The sequence below is a fragment of the Strix aluco genome, chromosome 6, assembly GCF_031877795.1.
Source record: "Strix aluco isolate bStrAlu1 chromosome 6, bStrAlu1.hap1, whole genome shotgun sequence".
Lineage (NCBI taxonomy): Eukaryota > Metazoa > Chordata > Aves > Strigiformes > Strigidae > Strix > Strix aluco.
Window position 1 is genome coordinate 19,801,460 of NC_133936.1, and position 19,167 is coordinate 19,820,626.

General features: G+C 36.4%; 1 protein-coding gene across 7 annotated transcripts in view; it reads left to right on the forward strand.

The window, feature by feature from the left end:
• Positions 1-19,167, forward strand: part of SLC4A10 (solute carrier family 4 member 10) — a 162,209-nt gene that overhangs the window by 79,179 nt on the left and 63,863 nt on the right. For all 7 annotated transcript variants that reach the window (XR_012623780.1, XM_074828972.1, XM_074828970.1 and 4 more), the window contains exons 4-5: positions 6,073-6,211; positions 13,077-13,237. Coding sequence is in view for 6 of the 7 variants with exons in the window: in XM_074828972.1 (XP_074685073.1) it covers positions 6,073-6,211; positions 13,077-13,237 (300 nt within the window). In the remaining variant the exon portion in view is untranslated. The remainder of the gene's footprint in view (positions 1-6,072; positions 6,212-13,076; positions 13,238-19,167) is intronic.

The following is a 19,167-nucleotide window of genomic DNA, read 5'->3' on the forward strand; positions in this document are numbered from 1 at the left end:
TCTAGTTAAAAATGCAGTAATGCTCTTTGCTTTATTGTAGAGGTTTACCATTCCCAGCTGAAATGCTGCTGTTGTAATTAAGGTCACAGTTTCATGCCTAGTTTTGTGCCCCTCCTCCACAGCTTTCCTTGTGGGGCAAGTATTGTGGCTGCTCTGTGAGTTAAATTGGGGAACTGATGCAAATGAAAACTAGTTTGGCAAAAAAGTTGTTTCTAGCTTAGAGCAGGTCCTTGGTGCTGTTTGCTGGGAGGGTGATGGGTGCCAGCCCTGGTGAGCTGCAGGGCCACAAGCCAGCCAGCACTGCTCCATCAGTGCTGAGGGTCATGGTGGCATTGAAAGCCCGGTGCAGGTTTCCCTTTGGCTGGTAGGGTTGCACTTGCTTGGTATGCACATGGATTTTAGTGGCAATTTTCAGTGGTTTTTATGATGTCTGTTTTTGCCTGTAACCAGTGAAACAGCTCTCTTGTACTCGCTAGTATGAGTTAAAGATATTTGTATTTCTGTTTTAAAATGGGGTGGCATAGGAAGACTTTAGCGCTTAGCAGGGTGTCTTTAAGGACAGGTTTTATGAGGGTGACCACAGCTGTACGGACTGTGGTTTGATTTCAGGCTTCTGTGGCATCTTCTAGGACTAGACACTGTTGGGGCTTGTGCAAGGATTGGTTAGTTTAAGAAATCTGGCTTTAATAATCTCTAGTTTTAAAGAGGCTTAAATTTGTAACTCATGATACGCACGTGGCAAGGGAAGCTGAGCAGCCCTGGAGGTAAGCCTAATAGAGGACCGTACACACGGTTCAGGAAAGGCTCTCTGAAGGTAATGCAAGCAAAAAAGTGAATTGCAAAGGGGACTTGGTTACTAGAGGGGCTTGAAGAAAGTATAGTGAAAAGGCTCAGCTGACCATATTTGGTAGTTAACCTCAAACCTCAAAGGGGCTATTAATGAGGCAAATTTAATTATTTGTAAAGATAGCTGTTAAGAGAATTCTCCTACCCTTAACTATAGTCTTTGTCTGCCAAAGGATGAACTTGGAAATTTAAATCTCTGGGCAGCTGTGGAACAGATTGCAGCAAATCGGGATTAAAATAATGTATCATAACTGAAGTTTTAAGGGTCTAGCAAAAAGAAGAGAATTGAACCTTGGCAATTGTCCATATTGTCAGATCTAAAGGATAAAGTTTGTTTGTCATAGCCTGAGGTGATGGAAACAATTTATTTGAAGAAAATGCAGAGAGTACTTTCTGAAAATGAGATTATACGTATAGGGATAAAATGCCAGAGGAGCAAGCAAGGGAATACTTTCTCCCAACCTAACACATGGTTTCTAAGGTCTGTGAAGAGATTTTCAGAACTGTGCTGTATGGCTGTTTACTATTTTATGTGGACTTTTGTAATTTTATTTTAATTTTTGCCATGTTTTCTAATTAAAAAAAATAATCATTTATGACCCCTACCTTCACTGATTGTTGAGCTGAAGGACAAAATCCAATCTGCACAGGAAGGAAGTGTGGGAAGAGCCCCATCCACTACTTCCTTGTTGAGTGCAAACAGGAGGATGATGAATGTTTGTGTGTGAAATGATCCTTTCTTTTCTGTGATCTTGTGAATTTTTCACACTATTTCCCCTTCCTTTGAAAGGAGTTATTACAGATGTCAATTGTGTTATATCAGTTCACTCCCTGTCTGCAGCCTGTCCTGCGCAGTGAGCAATCAAAACAAAAAGTTTGTGTATTTAATATTACTTTAATGTACAAGAGCACAAGGCATGGATTAAATCTTGTCTATGATGTTTTCTAATGTAGAAAAAGTAATTTTTCACCTCTACATCTACTGATCCTTGTAAGAAGTAGTAGCCTACTAATTGTCGGATCCAAAAATAAGATTATTTGTCATAGCCCTGAGGTGATGGAAACAATTCATGTGAAGAAAATGCAGAGAGCGCAACCCTTAAATGCAGGTTCTCAACAGGCTTAGAAATACAGAAACCTGTTCTGACATTTGAGCTAATGCAGTTTTAGCAGAAATTAATTTTTGCACCCTCTTTAGAGTTTATCAAGAGCAGAGGACAAAATTTGGATATATTTTATATGTACCCAAGGCTGTATTTCTGCTTGTGGCATGGCTTGGGCAGATTACGTGCAGTTCCGCCCAATGGCAGGGCGGTTTGTCTCAGGAGAAATCCTGGGATGTGCTGAGGAGGAGATGTGGATCACTCTGAAAGGTGCAGTGGAGCAAGTTGTTTGCTGCGTCGAATTTATGTGTAGGGACTGAGAATGATCCTGCTTTCTTACTTCAGCCCAAGTCTTGATTTCACCTTGTTCTCTTAGGCAAGAGGGAGCAGTCCTGACCCAGAATTGTGGTTGCGCTTGGGGATGTTCTAAATGGGGGAAATACCAGTTATGGTTCTCTCCCTACATGTGTTTTGCAAGGCAGGATGATGATGTAGGCCACCGTTCCCCCCTGCCTGAACTCAGCACTGTTCCAGGGAGCAGCATTTCATGTTGCCCCCAGGAATTTAGGTTATTAGGAGTTCTGGGTTTCAGTTCTGCTGCTCTGGCATGTCTATGCCCATATCATGCTTCTGTTTTAGGGATGTTAATGACTTTTAAAAAGAGTCATAGTAGTGAACGGTGTGTCAGGTTGCTACAGGGTCACTTCCGTTCTGCGTCACTGAATCCCAGTGTGAATTTGTGCTTTTGACAATAGCATAACCACCTGGTCTTAGTTTTTACCCTTTCAACTGTGGAGTTATACAGATTTAAAAATCTGGAATACTCAGGTTTTCCATGCATGCAATGAATTTGAGGTATCAGAGGTAGTTTGGATGTGTGAGTGCTGCACGGATGATGTGAGCACAAGCCTAGAGAAACCCAGGTATAATACAGAGTCTGGCAGGAGGCTCCCATGGGCTGGTGGAGCCGCAGGAAACAGAAAGCTGCTTCAGCTTTTCCTGACTGAGATGGCTCATTAGCCAAGCACGGGTGGTTGGTGATGGTACTCCTGCTCCTGTTGTGTACCAGACTTTCTGCCCAATCCCAGCTGGTCCTGGAGGATTTCCTGAACTGGTGATGAGCCATTTACTTGGGAGAATCATCAGCTGCTTATTGCAGAAGTTTAAATTCACATTGCTTCTAATATCTCTGTGCTCTGATATAAAACAGCTGCAGTGATAGAAATACCAACGTAACAAATTAGTCCCATTAATTTCATTTTTTTAGCTTAATCTAGATTACTTTCATTACTTTTTAGAAATAGTGATAGAATTGGCGATAGTGATAGGATATGAAGGATTTTTTTACGCTGGCTGTACTACTTGAAGTAGGGAAAGACAGATAATATTTAAGCCAATTTCTGTTTTCCTAGACTTCAAAAAACATTGAGTGTCCTAGTTTGCAAATATTATGCTTCTACATTGAAGATTAAGTTATCACAGTTTGACAGTCAGCAATTGAAGTATTCTTTCATACTGTTTTTGAATCACATATTACTCATTTTCCATATAACACATTAATGACATATTTGGTATTTGCTACTCCTATGAATAAGAGCCAAGTCCATCTGGCACTGCTCACATGAGTAATCCTGTTAACTCAGTTTTATAAGTAGAACCAACAGATCTGATTTTTTTCTTATTTTATTGTGTTCCTGTTGTTTGATTCTCTTAGGGTTTTGTTCTTGAAATAAAATCATTTTACTGTAAAGCAAACAATAACTTTTCAGTTTCCAGTTTAGTGTCTGAAAATCAAGCTGTGGCTTGCAGGTTTCAGACACCAATACAAATTCAGCAAAGAAAGTTAGCTAGAACCTAGCAGCTAGTTTTACTGGTGCGTTAACAAGGAAGAAGGGAATTTAGTGCATATTTTGTTGTTTATATAGATTCTTCCCTGTTGTCAGTCAAGTAGCTGTATATTACACAGAAGACCCAGTAAGAGCAAATCACAGCAGTAAGGTGTTTCCTCGTTACTACTCACCTGCCTTCAAGAGACTTCTGATCCTCTGCTTCCCTTCCCACACTGGAAGTGCACATTTGCATGAGTATCATAACTGTCATAAAACTGCAGCTCTGCTGTACAACACTACTCATTTATTACTTAACAGTAGCTGTTGCTGTAAATCAGTTCTAGTGCTGATTTTATCAAGAGTACAGGATGTTCCTGGCAATGCTTATTCTCAGATTCTCACTACAGTCCAGCTCTCTACCAAAGTAGCTTATTTTCCATGTTCTGTCACTAGTCATATGCACTCGTCCTTTGCAAGTTCATATCTCACTGAATTTTGTTCTTCTGGGAAATAGTCTTAACAAGTTGCACACTTCTTGACCAGAATGTACTTTCTAGTCTCAGATTAAATCTTGATGTTTGTATTTACTTTATCCTTCTCTAGAACATACCAACATGTGAATATGAGGAACATAAAGAACTTTGAAAAAATTGGATAGATAGTCTGGAAGGGAGTCCAGAATAGAGGTTGAAATGGTCTTAAAGAAAAAAGAGGACTGAACAGTGAGAGAGAGGAGTAATAAAAGAAAGGGTATTAGTGGAGGAGGTTGTTGCTGTTCTCTAGTGATTCACCAGAAGTAATTTCTGTCCCCTTAGCTGTCCCCTGCAGTTCTATTCTCCAGAGCTTAGTAGTACCTGAGTCTATCTCTCTGTACTTCCTCTCCTGTATTTCTTCCTGGGTTTCATTTGTTTGACTTGTGAAGGAGTAAGTAGGCTTGATTGTACTATATCTTTACACTCTGTTTAAACAAATAGACTTCAGGTGAAAACTGATATGTATTGTGTGTTACATTGATATAGCAAGTTTACCACTACTACTAACAAAAAAGGTATCTTTACTGCTGAATTTAATCTCCTGTATCAGTGGCCCATTTAGTTCTTTTTTACCAGTTTAGTATTTGCTCTTTAACTAGCATTCAGTGAGTGCTATCATCTCAGCTTTTCCAAAATTCAGAGAGCTTGAGGATCCTACGCAGGGATGCTCTTCACTGCTAGATGGAAAATACTGTAGCTTGTCTTACAAATGCGGTTGTAGAACAGATCTTCATTTAGACAATGTTCAAGGAATCACTGAGCTGTTCTGCTGGATAATCAATTTTTCAGTTGACTGGCAGCCTGGCTCTCACAAAGGACTTTTGGTTCCTCTCAGAAATCTAAAATACATTAGCAGAAAAAATAACTATGTATTTCTAGAGAGACATCCAGAGTTTGTTCATTTGAGATCTGCGTTTAAATAAGCCAATAGGTTTTGTTTTTTTTTTTTTTTTTAAGACTTACAACATTTGAACTATGAACACTGAATATACATGTACGTTAAGGTGCTCTGTGAGTACTGGAAATTTTCTGAGTGATATGAAAAAAGAGTAGTATGTCTCCAAAATATATTTAGTGGTCTGCACTGAAAAGTTATGAAGAAAAATAACTGGTAATAGGAATGTAAAGGGAAGAGAGAGACAGGAAGAATAAAATGGGGAAGTTGGAACAGATAAACTTGTTCATCTGGAACAGCCTAACCACATAGAAATGGTTTACAAAGGAGCAGGGGATGGAAGGTGTAGATAGTGGTGTATTCTTTTTGAAGTTCCCAGCTGTATATTGACGTTAGAGATGTTTCTCTTGGTTTCTTTCTCCCGCTAGGTAAAACAAAGAATGCACATTTACTATACCAGCTTTGTTAGCTGAGCTAGACCTGTAGATTAAGACTTCTGGTGTGGCAAAGTAGTTTTTGTAGCACTGGAGTAAAGGACTTTTATCAGCTCTTCATATGATGCTATCTGTGCTGCCTTTTTTTCTGAGAGATACCATTCCAGCTTCCCATAGTCACTACTTCTCTATATCACATTCTATCTTTAGATGAACTTGTTTAATTAGCAGACTAGGCAACTACAATAAATAAAGAGGTCTCAATCTGAAGGTGTTTGTGTATAAATGTTCTTACAGCATAACTAATGTTTTTGGTGTGGCAGTAAGTGATATGCATGAAAGAGTCTGGATAAGCTCATGAAATTTTAGATATTTGCTTGCTCGGGGAAAAAAAATGGGTGTTCTGGACTTGATATTTTTATTTTTCCCCAGATACCCCATCACAAAGGGTGCAGTTTATTCTTGGAACAGAAGATGATGATGAGGAACACATTCCTCATGATCTCTTTACTGAGCTTGATGAAATTTGTTGGCGTGAAGGAGAGGATGCAGAGTGGAGGGAGACAGCAAGGTGAGTGTTTTCATGAGTTTTAAAAAATTATCTGTACCTATTGGTTGCTGGTGTATTGAGGAATGATTTCAAATCTGTGGCAAGCTCAGGAACAGATTTTGGATATAAAGCTTAAATAAAACTATAATTTTAATCCTTAGACTGCTCGTATTACAATGGCATTTGTTGTTTTCCAGAGCCAAATGTTTTCATCTGGATTTATGAAATATAGGTCAGAATGAATATCAAGGGAAAAAAAAGCAAAGTAAACATATCATGTGTATGAATTAAAAATTACTGGGTTTATTCATATTTTAGCTTATCATTTTAAGAAACTTTCAAACTTCATATTCTGTTTGAATCCTCAAGAAATTGATAAAATCACCATTATAAAAAGATTAAAACAAGGACTTAGATTATTTTTGGAGCATTAAAACTTTTACATGTTGTAACTGTCAATGATCAGTTGATTTTGAGACTGAGTATTCACTGTTGGATTATTTTGTTTCTGCAAAATTAGTGTGAAAAGACTGTTTAGATTGCATTTCTGCTGAAAAAAATTAATATTGGAACAGAACTTTTTTTTTGCATTGTTTGTTTCCTTGAGCACCTAAATAGGAGTTGACTTGCTTAGTTTCATTAAGGCTTTATGTTTCCCAGCAGTCGTTGCTTCATTTTTCTTCTTAGAACCTTAATTCTTTCTTTCAGTGCCAGTGTTTGTTGACAGTGTTCCTCAATGGTGCCCCGAAGTCTGTGGACCACATCTTTGGTGTCAGCAGGATAAAAATTGTGGAATTTCTGAAAGGATTTTGCGGGAAACTATGTATGTGGGCTGTTTGACATGAATATGGCTGTTAGCTTTCCCTTTAATTTTACTGCAAATTCCTGCTTTCCCAGAGGGCCACAGAATTTTCTATGCTGTTCCCTTCCCCTAAGTGTCCATAGGAGACATAGACAGATGCTAAATATAGGCCTTTACATGTAGAAAATTCTCAGATGGGGATTGTGGTGCAAAATGAATGTAGTAGTCTTCCTAAATAATCTTATTAATATTCAGAGAAAGAAAATCTAATCAAGTTAATCATCTGCAGTGTTCTCATACTGATTAGGAATACATAGAACCTCTTATAGGAAGGGTATCAGCTTCTATTGTGATTAAAAATAAAAATCACTCTGGGTTATGTTATTTTTGGGCAGGGAAATAGCAGCTTCTTTAGTTCAACTAAAAAAATCTGTCTGCAAATCACTGTAGAATTGTGTTTCTGAAAAATTAGAGCAATTTTTATTGACAAATACTTAAGACAGAATTTGAAAGGAATAGGTGAAATAAAGGAATTTCTATTTAGATTGATCTGTATTTATGTATAGCCTTTCCTTTTGTCATCTGGGAACTAAAGAATCAAAAATGTTTAACAGAAACAAGATGAGGCTGTTGAAAAAGGACAGGAAAAAACAGCCAAGAAAACTATATTTTTGGAGCTCAGAAAATACAAGAGTGAAGTATAACAGCTAATAGTAAAAAATTCTTTAGCTTTAGAAATAAGATGAAAAAAAAAGAGTGTGACTGCCATGCAGAAACAACTGGTCAAGATAAATGATCTTTTTCGGTTTGGATCCAAAAATTTCAGAAAGCATTTGGTGCGTGGCGGAGGCTGGCTTTTTGAACAGGAGGAAATGGCAGTGAAATGACCAAATTCAAAATGAAGGCAATACTCAAAGTGCTTTATCTGTCCAAATAAGAGGGTGCAATAATTTCCATCCTAGAAAGCTGAAAAAACATGGATTTCCTGGATGTAGTAAATCCCATCTTTCTGTGAATCTATCAGGTGGGTAGTTGTACTGCAGCAAACACAGCAACACTATGCAAGAAAGAATAAAAATGGTTGGAATGAATAGAGGCCTGATTTCAGAGCTATGCAAGGCTTAGGACAATATTTGAAGGAAAGAAGACTAGGAGCTAAGTGTAAAATGGGATAAAATGCAATAGAGTGGTGTATCATGTCAGACTAACTTAATGCTATTTAATCAGATAATTGATTTTTGTTTATCTGACAGAGAAAACTGGATCAATGTTTTTTTTAGTAAAGCATTTGATATGATACAGCAGTGGGAATTTATTATTTAAATTCTGTTCTAGTGTAAAAAATTGTATTAGTGGGTAAGGAACTAATTGAAGAGGTGCATCAGGTAATGCTGAAAGATTAAACTTAGTGTGGAGGGTAGGGACAACTAACTTCTGAAGAATTAGTCTTAGTAAATAGCTTTGTTATTGAATGACAAAAATAGGATTATAGTAATGAAGCTTGCTGATGATAAGAAAGTAGGTATTGTTACTCTAGAAATAGATAACAATATCATATATAAAGAACAAGGTGACTTTGAGTAGAGTAATAGAAACGGGATGGTGTTTAATACGCAAGATCATATACTTACAAACGAATACAATGGATCACTTTCAATACTGGTGATTGATTCAGGACTGCAGAGATATTGATTTGATTAAAAGTATGGTATGGAGAGGATACATCCTGAGTTTGTTGCTGTTCCAGCCTTATTGTATGTTTTCCATCTGTGTGGAAAAGGTCACTGGAAGTATTTGTAAATCTTACTGTCTGGCTTTGGACATAGTTCCAGGTAGGTAAACACAGATGAATCAGAGGAAGACTTGGTCATTAACAGCATTTAATGAGAGTGATGGCATTAAGTGGTTCTGTAATCATTTCACCAAGCTCTGCATGGGCTGAAGGGTTGGGTTGACTCTGATGCAGTAAATCTGTATCTTCATATTTTCAGTTTGATTGAAAGTGCATGTACAGTGCAGCCTTAAAATTTTTAAAAAATATCTTGATCAAACTGCATAAAACTATTTGAGAAATTTTGTTCTTGGCTGATCAAAAGAGTAACATATCAAAGGGAGACATGGATAAAATTTGACTGAAGCTTGGTGTTCTTTAGGTAAATCTTCTCTTTTCCCATTTCATTTGCTTGGAAGAGTAAGACCTTTTCTTGTCTCTCAGTGTCGTGTCTGTCTGTCCCCCCCCATCCCCCCAGCAGTTAGGAGACTCCAAGGTTTGTCATTCTGCAGTTCCCATAACATTTCTCATGAGCAAAACATTCTTGCAGATTAATGTAGTAGGATTTCTGCAGATTAATTAGTAGGACCAAGAAAGTACACTGCTTTTACAGCCTATTTCATTCCAGCATCTGATTTAGGCTGTCTCATCCATGGAATTAGTTAGTGAGCAGAATGGAGTAACTTAGTTATATAGATATAGTGATAAAATGAATTAATTTTTTCCCCATTAATTGATTTCAAGCCAGAAGAAACATACCTTTTAAAATCAATAGTCAGTTTTATCATAATTTTTGTATGTGGCCCAGCTGTAAAATTGTGTAGACAATGCATGATGTATAACTTCTATTCAGAAAAAAATACTTCCAGTAAGTTTGTGGAGAAACACACTGAGGCATAACAGCTGGGCTTATTTTATACACACAATAGTATAGTTGCAAATTGCAGCTATTAGGAAAGCAATTCATGTTCCAGTCTATCCTTATAGCCTCTTGTGGTTGTGGCTGGAAAGTAGTGCCTGATTTGTAGCAAGATTTACCCAAACTGTTGGGACTCATTTATCTGCTAATATCCAATGAAAATTTTGGGAGAATATCACTGTGTTTCTGAAACAGGAAAGAATATGTAGTAGGAGGAAAACAGACATTTTGGAACAAACAGGAAAGTGTTTAGGCTTGAATTTTAATGAAACAACACAGTTACGAAAATAAACCTCTGTCCATAGTTTAGAAAGTAAATTGTTAATAGTGACTAGAAAAGGGCTGTACTAGAGCAAAATTACAAATATGAAGTGAAAATGCATCTCCCCTGTGTTAAAACTTTTCTTCCAAGAAAACTAGGTCACAAAAAACTTGTCACTTCTGCTTTGTTTCTGACATGCTTGTTTACTTTGGTTTATTTTCTAATCAGCGTAGGCTGGCAAAAGCTCATGTGGAAATTTATACAGATTGTAAGATTACGTTAATAACATTTGACTCTTGAGCATGTTTTAAGTACATACTCCAGCTCTGCTGAAGACATATAACAGACTATAAAATAGATCATGATCAACTCACCCACTTCATATTGTGCACCAATATGTTGCAACTGAGTCTACAATGAAGTGTGCACTCTTTTACTGACTCCTGAAAAATCAATGGACATGACTTCAAAAGATGTAACACGTATATGTGTGTATGTACACTTGCATGCAAGTGAGTAATATTTTTCCTATAACAACATACCTTGCTGAAACTCTTGTTGGCATGTTTTGTTCCAGCAAGTATGCTGTGAGAGAATCTAAACTGTATGATTGATATACCTGTGCTAGTCTTTATCAGTAAAGGAAAACCATATAAATGAAGCTGCTCTTTTATGTGATCAGACACAACTAAGCTCTAAATATATTCCAAGCACATAGGATACATGTGACACATGAGCTCAATATACAAATAGGGTTGGTGGTGTTTTCTGGGAAATTGTGAAAGGCTTTTATGTATCAGCCATATCAATTTAAAAGGTTAAACTGCAAAAGTAAATATATTAAATTTTGTCCTTTTCTCTGAGAAACTAAAAAGAGTAGAAAATTTGCAAACTTTGGATCCATGCCTGAATTTGGATTTCAAAGCCACCTCTATCCTTGAATCTTGTACATGAATTCAGGGGGTTGTTGAAATGGTATTATGATTTTTAAACCACTTGAACACAGAATAGAACGACTGTGCATAAGATTAGAGATTTGTTTGTTTTATGTTTTCTGCTACTGTTTCTCATTTGATATGTTAAATAAGGATTATCTGACAGAGAAATATTTCTGAAAAGATAAAAGGTGATAAACATGGTTTTTCCCTTGATGAGATGAGTAAACTCATGTAATGCTTATTAAAATCAAAATAGAAGTATATTCCAGTAGAATTCGCTCAGCTGGGTATGATTTACATTTATGTATTAGCCTGTTGGCTCATTAAGTAACAATGTATAATAATGTGTTTAAACATGTAAGTTTTGGTAACAGTAGGAAATTGGATGCAACCCATAGAATTACACTGTTCAAATTGATTGAAACTCAGGTGGAGATGATCATGATGGCAAGTATGATTATTTGAGCAGTAGCAGTAGTTTTCTAGGAAGGAGGTCTCATGGGAAAAGATGAGATATGGAAACTGATCAGCACAGAGGAAATGGAGGGAAAAATGTTTAAATACAAAGAGGAGGAGAGGGCTAGATGCAGGAGATTGAGGATTTCGGAAGAGCTGAGGATGGGGCATATTTTATATGTAAATAATGGGAGAGTGATTAGGAGGCAGTTGGTACAGTTGGAAGAAATGGAATGCGTCAGGAAGAGAGCAGATATGCTGGTGATGAATGGGTTACTGAAGTGGTGGCTCCTTGCAGGATGGCATCAGAAGGGCAAGAATCTGGTACACAGGGACTGAAAGAAGGAAAGTATCTAAAATATGGGTGCACAGGCATATTTTACAAGAAGGAGCAGGTGGGCCAGGAACAGAAGAGGACAGCTGTGGGCTGTGAGGCTTGGTAAAACTGGAAATTGCTCAGTTTTAGAGGTGTTAAGACTCTATGCTTCCCTGCTGTCTGGAAATAAGTGTGAAGGTGCTGTCAAGGTGTGAGGCTCTGCCTGACTTCTCTGCTGCCTGGTCCATATAAAATAGCTGAGTGCTGTTGAGTCAAGTGCTAGAGGCTTGTGCTGTGGCTGCAGCTGTTCAAACCTTGCCAAGCTGGCAGGCTGCGTGGCTCCATGCAGCAACATCTGTGTATGCTTGAAAGATTTAATAACTTTAATTTAAAACACCTTTGCTTATATCAACAGACTTTTCTGGTTTTTTTGTTTGTATAGTATTCTTTTAACATTTTCAGTGTAACTTTTATCAGTAAACTATTAAAAAAGTCATACAAGAAATTTTATCCAGCTGGCTAGTGACAAGACTCAATCTTCTCATGCCAGTTTCATGTATCCTTTTACATTACTGAAGTCTCTCCAGATTTACACTGAACCTGAGAACAGGCAAATGAGACCTAAAATAGTGAGATACGATGTTGTTACTGGATTCTAAAGTGCTATTTCGTGTCATTCACGTGGCTGTTTTGCCTGAGTAAGGTCCATATTTTGGGGCTTGGAAGACTGTTCACAAGTGTTTACACACTGCTTGTGTGTGCATGGATGTGCCTGTGACGTTTTTAATTTTTAATTGACTGAACTTTTAAATGAAAAATAGCCTAAATTTTGCATAATGTTTTACTGCCTTTATGAGTAGTACAGTTAAGTAACTAACAATTTACACTAGCAAAGCTTGTAACAGTGTCTTTTGTGAAAAGATTATGATGGTGATAATGGACGCAGATTCTGTGAAGCCTGAATATGTCAGTATATTTACTTCAAATGAAAAATGTCCCTTCTCAGTTGTGTTTAGTCCAAAGTGAAGACTAATGGGAGAAAGTTCTCTCCTGTGTCCTTATTATGTATAGCTTTTCTTTTTCTCTACCACAAATTCTCCTCTATCCTTTTCATACAACTTGTTGTTCTATCATAAAAATGTCATTGTGTGCCAAAGAATTACTCAAAGTTTTTGTAAAGTACAATATGATTACTTAATATGTTTCTCTTCATCTCTGTGGTCAGAATTTATCTTCAAAAATGGTATAATACAGCATTATATGGGAAGAAGCAGCCAAGGGAAGTTTCTCATATTTCTTACAATGAAAGAATCCAAAAGTATCCAAAACCATGTTTTAACACTGATCTTTCAATATCCATGGAAATAATTTATTTTTCATTTCTTCTGTACAATGGAGTTATAAAATTGGTTGTTTGTACAGGTGGTTGAAGTTTGAAGAAGATGTAGAGGATGGTGGAGAGAGATGGAGCAAACCTTATGTTGCCACACTGTCACTTCATAGCTTGTTTGAGCTGAGAAGCTGTATCCTGAATGGCACAGTTCTTTTGGACATGAGAGCTAACTCCATAGAAGAAATTGCAGGTGTGTATTGATGTTGTATTTATTAGTTATGAAAATTCATCATAAAAATAAAGTGCTTACAAGAATGCTTACAAGAAAGCTATTGCATAATAATCAGTTCAGTTTAGAAACTTAGGAAATATTTTACTCAATGTGTTAGAAAATAATCTAACGTCTAACACAACTGGTAAATATTTGTATTTTTTGTATAGACTTTGCTATGTTCAGAATCAATTTTTATGTAAAGGAGAAAATTAAAATGGAGCAGAGAAGACAGTTTGGGTATATTTCATTAGAACTGGCGTGTTCTCTGCTCCTACTGTGGCACCTCACATTGTGAGTGATGTGTGTGCTAACTTCCACAAATTGAATCTACTGCTGTGCTAATTGCAGAGAATCTAGCTTAAAAAAAATTAAATTATAGGGAAGTATTAATCATAATTATGTAACATGAAAACAGACCAGTTTAAAAAGCGTGTCTCTGAGTTGAGAATGAAATCAAGAATAATAATATTGTTTCAAAAATTTTAAGGTACATTAACTTCTTTAACTGAGGTTGAGTTCATTTTTTCCAATAAAGGTGTATTTGGAAGTTGCGATTCTAGAGCTTTTGAGAACAGTAGAAGCAGAAAGCAAGAGAGAACATAATGGATGAAACTTGTCTCCCAAAAGTATAAGTGAGATTGAGACTGAATGCAATTTTTGGAGTTCCTGGTGTTCCCCATAAAGGCTATAACTAGTTACTGCAGGGGACTTCTTTTTGGTAGTGCATTTTTTACTGTATTAAAGCAGGTTGTTAGGGGCAGTATAGTACAGACCTGTAATGTACTGCCTCAAGGAGTCCTGAAACTAGGTTGCATGGCCATGCTAGAATCATGCAGTACAGTCTGTTTATTTTCCTTCCCAAATACAGCAGCTAATTTGAATTAGATCATTTATAAATAAATTTGTTAGTAGACAAGAACTGAACATAAGTTTCTCTAGTCTGTCAAGACAGGGATAATGTATGTATTATAACTATATTTACATTTAGACTAAAACTCATCATTAAGATTATAACACTCTGTCAAAGGGCTCATGTGCCCTAGAGAGTTTCTAGTGCTGTGTCCTTGCTCCTGTTGTTTAAAAATCTCTGTCCTTCCAGCAGAGAAGACACAGAGCAAAGAGCTGTACTATTTTGTAATCTGGGGTCTCTAATTTTCTGTTTATCTACCCTTAGTAAGAGCTAGTCTCATGCTCATGGTAGTTATTGGACTGGTATCCTTCCATATCTTATGTCTACTTAGAAGTTTTACCTTGCTTCTACGTCACTGTATTTCACAGCATTTCAGAAAAGGGCGCTGTATCTGTAAATCATACAGTTGATAATTTGTACAAATAATACAAATATTGCTATTTTATACAACTATTGTATTGGATTTACCGTGTTCTCCATATGACGAACTTTGCTTGAAGATCAAGCATGATGCAACAGATGTAAATTTGGGAAAAGAGCACATGCACAGAGAAATGGAGCACAAGTTTTTGGGGCCTTTTTGTTGCCTTGTCACAGGCACAAAGTAGTGTGTTAACAGAAAATGTTAAATACACAAATAAAAGTAGAAAACTTTTGTTTAGGTAAAGGTACAAAAGACAGAGCAAGAAAATTTTCTAACACTCAGGATTATCAGGAAAACTGCTTTATGGGTGATAGGTAAGTCTGTGTAAGGGCCCAATAAAATTTATTTTAGTTATTTACGTTATTGGGTAAGAGAGATATTGTTCATTGGACTATATTTATCAGTGGAATGAAAATTGCCTCAGATACTCATAGCTGTTTCTTACATTTACCTTTCCCAAACTGTTTATGTCAAACTGACACAAGATATTATTAATCCAAATCTGCAGAAACTTGTGTGGGTTTCTACTCTGTGCCGAGATCTGATTCTCCCATGAATCATGGTTTGAATCAGAGCTTCAAAATTTGACTCGATAGTGATAAAAGATAAACATGAAGAACAAAAACCAGCTGATTTGAAAGAACAAAGGTGTTTATAAAGGTGCTTTATTATTTTTTTAAAATGATTAAGAAGTATTTAGATCAGCTGCTAGATGTTCTTTTTGCTTTTTTGCTTAAATAGTACACTAGGATTTTCAAGTTTGAGCTTTTTGCATGGGTCTTGCATTATCTTTGAGAGAGAATTTTTTTTTTCCCCTCTGCAGATTCAATAAGCAATGAGGTAATTTTTTTTTTTTTTAACAACTTTGCATCAGGTTCTTCTGGCAAGTGAATCATTCTGTGTCAGTTGCTATTCTATTTGCTTTTCTCTATTACTATTATTATTATTAGTGTTTTAGTAATGCTGTTTTCCTCTTCAATCAAGTTCCTTTGCAATTTGTTACTCTAATACTACATATGTAGTTCCTACTCTCCAGTGCTTACAAGATGTTGCAAAGAGTGTGGCATACATGATGCAGCACTGTGAGGGCGTAGTAGTGACAAGCATGCTATCAAGATATGTGCACTAGGTGTGTTAGAAATTTGGTAATTCCAAATACTATGGCAGGCTGCTCTTTTTCCATATAAACTACTGCTGGACCTGAAGATTAGACAGAACTCATATCTCTCAGGACATCCTTTCTTGTCTGTTCTACTCAGTTGCTCTTCACTGTCAGTAGTTACAATCCTACTTACAGTGTGCTATACAATGCAAACATTATTTTCACCCTGGAGTTGGTATGTATTCCAGTTATATCTGACAGTTCTGACACTTTAGAATTTAAAGAAATGGTTGCTCTCACTGTTGGCTTCAATTTTTTTCAAGATTTAACTCTCTTCTTATTTTACTTGGTAGCCATTCTAATTCTAGGCTAGTCCAGTGATCGTGATGGTTATTTTGGTTGTTCTTTTCAGTGCTACTGTGCATACCACATATAGGATGGTTTTGCAAAAATAGATAACACCCCGTGGTTTTAAGTGGTACTCTTAAATTAACTTTGGTTCATATACTTCTGATTCATAGTTTATTGCTATGGGTTTTGGTTTTTAATGCAATCTGTTGATAATTTTGCTGCGTTATAATGCATCGTATCTTCTGAGAACAAATAAACTAATTGTGCACATGTATATTCTTTTTACTTGCCTTCACACTTTGTTAGGGAGAGATGTGTGCTGTGTATTTGTTGGTAATGTCTTGCTATCTGGGCTATATTCCAATATCAAATTATATTTCTGTAAATGCAGTGCCAGTCTTAGTGTCCTTGAAAGAGGTATACTTAATCTTCGTTGCTAAATTGAGACAAAGAATTCCTATTTGTTTTAGTCAAGGCTTTTAATCTATAAACACTTACTCACTAAGGCATTAAACTTGCAGCACTTAGCCCTTGAAAATGTCTTTTATTAAAGTCTGTGTTTTAAGACCTTAATGGGCTTGTGGTAAAATGAAAAACATCTTTTATACTGTTTGCGTGGCTTTCAGAACATTTTGTATTTCATCCCTGGAAACTCTGATAGTTCTGTGTAGAAATACTTTGGCACCAGTGATGCGGTGAGAATTTTAAAATCATCCTGTCTTCCAGCATGTCCATTCTTTATTAGATTATTTTTCATTCCAACTGTCTTATTAAAAAATGACTTGATCTACAAGACTGTAAATTTCTTTGGACAGGCACCCAATTTTCTTTGTTGATAAAGAGCTTATTTGTACCTATGATGCTGAATTCACAGCAATATCTTATTATAATAGAGACTTTTGAGATGAATTTCCAACGTTGTCATCATGCAGCGGAACAGCATGTCTATTCCTGAAGTTTCTCAAATTGCCTTTAAATTTTGTAAGATGGATTTTACTTTTCCCTTGAAAAGAGCTCAATTCCCCTGCTGTGAACTTTATCCTGTTTAAAAATCCTTTTTTTTAATTAAACATATTTTAGGGTTTTTTATTACTATTTTTAATATGTGACATTCTTTTTTCATATGTCTTTGCAGTAGCTCTTAAATCGGTAAGCTAGCACTCCATGCACAAGGAATTCCTTTGAACATTTGATGTAGTAATATTTTATCGATCACTTCTGTATAGAACATATGCTAAAAGGAAGTCTGAAAAATCTATGTAATCAAAACAATTTATTTTGGAACTTGTCTCTTGAGGAGGTATTTGCCAGAATCTGGCTGCACCATTAGAGAGCAGCTTCACTGTGTTGTTGAAGTTGGCAGATGAAAATGTTCTCTTTTGATATTTTCATTTAGTTCCTTTTGAAACCATGTAGATTCTCAGATTACCATCTGGTTTTTTGATTGTAACCACCGAATGAACCCAAAAGGTTCTTCTATTTAACATATGATGCCATTTTCTGTTGTTTGGTTCAAAAACCATTCAGTCCAGCCTTTAATGGCAATACTTTCTTTACAGCATGAATCACAGATCTTGCATTTTCTTGTAGTTGTGCAGAGTGTACTGTGAACAAATGTCAAACCTAGTCAAATACAAACTGTGGCCTCACCGTTGCTCAGTGGTGCTTTGGCAACTTATGTGTGTTTGAAATATCAGATAGTCCCATTTATTTTAGATAGCTTAAATGTAATAATGGTTTATTTTTTACATTAAATTTTAAATACTCTCAGGCTTTCCAATCCAGAGATCTGACTGTTTTTTTTCCAAAGCAGTTTTTCGTATGTTCCTCACGATCGAATTTTCAATCTGTCTAACAGCTTAATCTTGTGATTGAGGTCACTGGACTCTGTGCTCAACAACTGAGGGCATTACATCCCAAGTGTGCAATTTTATTGATTTTAGTAATATCATGTTAAGCTTTCAATCTGAACAAGTCTTCTTTTGCCTTTGTTTGCTTTAAGCTATATTACTCCATAACGATATATTTAAACTGGCTCCAGTTTAGATTTTATTTCACTGGAACCTTTTGTTTCAGCTGCAACACTCGTGTTATGTTTCTGGCAGTGCTTTTATGGTAAATTTAACTTTTCTTACAAAGTGTAACAAGGCATTGGGATTGCCTGTGAGCAATCTGCTTCTCTGTTTGACCCTACACCTGTCTTTTGCTCAGCTTTCACTTTCTCACTTACCCAGGCTTTTGCGTTTGTTTGCTTTATTTACAGCTTACCATGTGGTGATTATCTCTACAGAGAAAACTCTATCAGGTTTTGTTCCTTTGTGGGTAAATTGTAAATCTCATACTAACTTCTAAGTAACATGGCATTTTTTTAATTTGCTTTGTATTTTCCCATGTTAACCACAAATCTGGGAATATTTTTAGATTGTACAAGTCATTCTCAGCTTTCATTTTGTGTGTAGAGACAGAACCAATGTCACTCATGGCTCTTGTTCTGTTTAGAGATGCAAAATATATTGTTTTATGAGGTCTCTTCTTTTGGTAGCATCCACTGTGGCATGTTATCATACTGACTTACAACTGTGCTTGCTCTCTGAGCTGCAAACTGGGAATTTTAGCCTCGTCTCTATTATTTATGGTTTTGAGAAATGCTTGCTCTTGTTCTTTGGTAAAATTGCATGCTGTTACTTTAAAAAGCAGACATTTTTCACTCAGTCTTTCCTTTTCAAGTAATTCGTCTGAGAAGTTGAACAAAGTAATTTCAGGTAGAGCTGGAAATAGAATCTGTCTCAGTGCATTGGAACGCTCTGCCTCCTTGGATGAGCGGACTAAATCCGCTGGCTTAGATAGCTTGTTTATAATCACTGTTGTAAACACTGTAAATGAGTCTTGGTTCACAAATGCAGCCCAAGAATCCTAGTTGTTAGTTTTCCATTGCTCCTAGTGCCTAACTCACTAGGGAAGTGTGTATTCGGGTTCCTATTAGAGATGGGTTAAGATAGAGGACAGCTTTTCAACTGAGCATCTTCCATACAGCACTGCTTTAGGATTGCATATGTTTTCTTCTCCCCCGTCTTTAAGGGAAAGAAAACAACCACAAACCAAACAAACCTTGGCTTTTA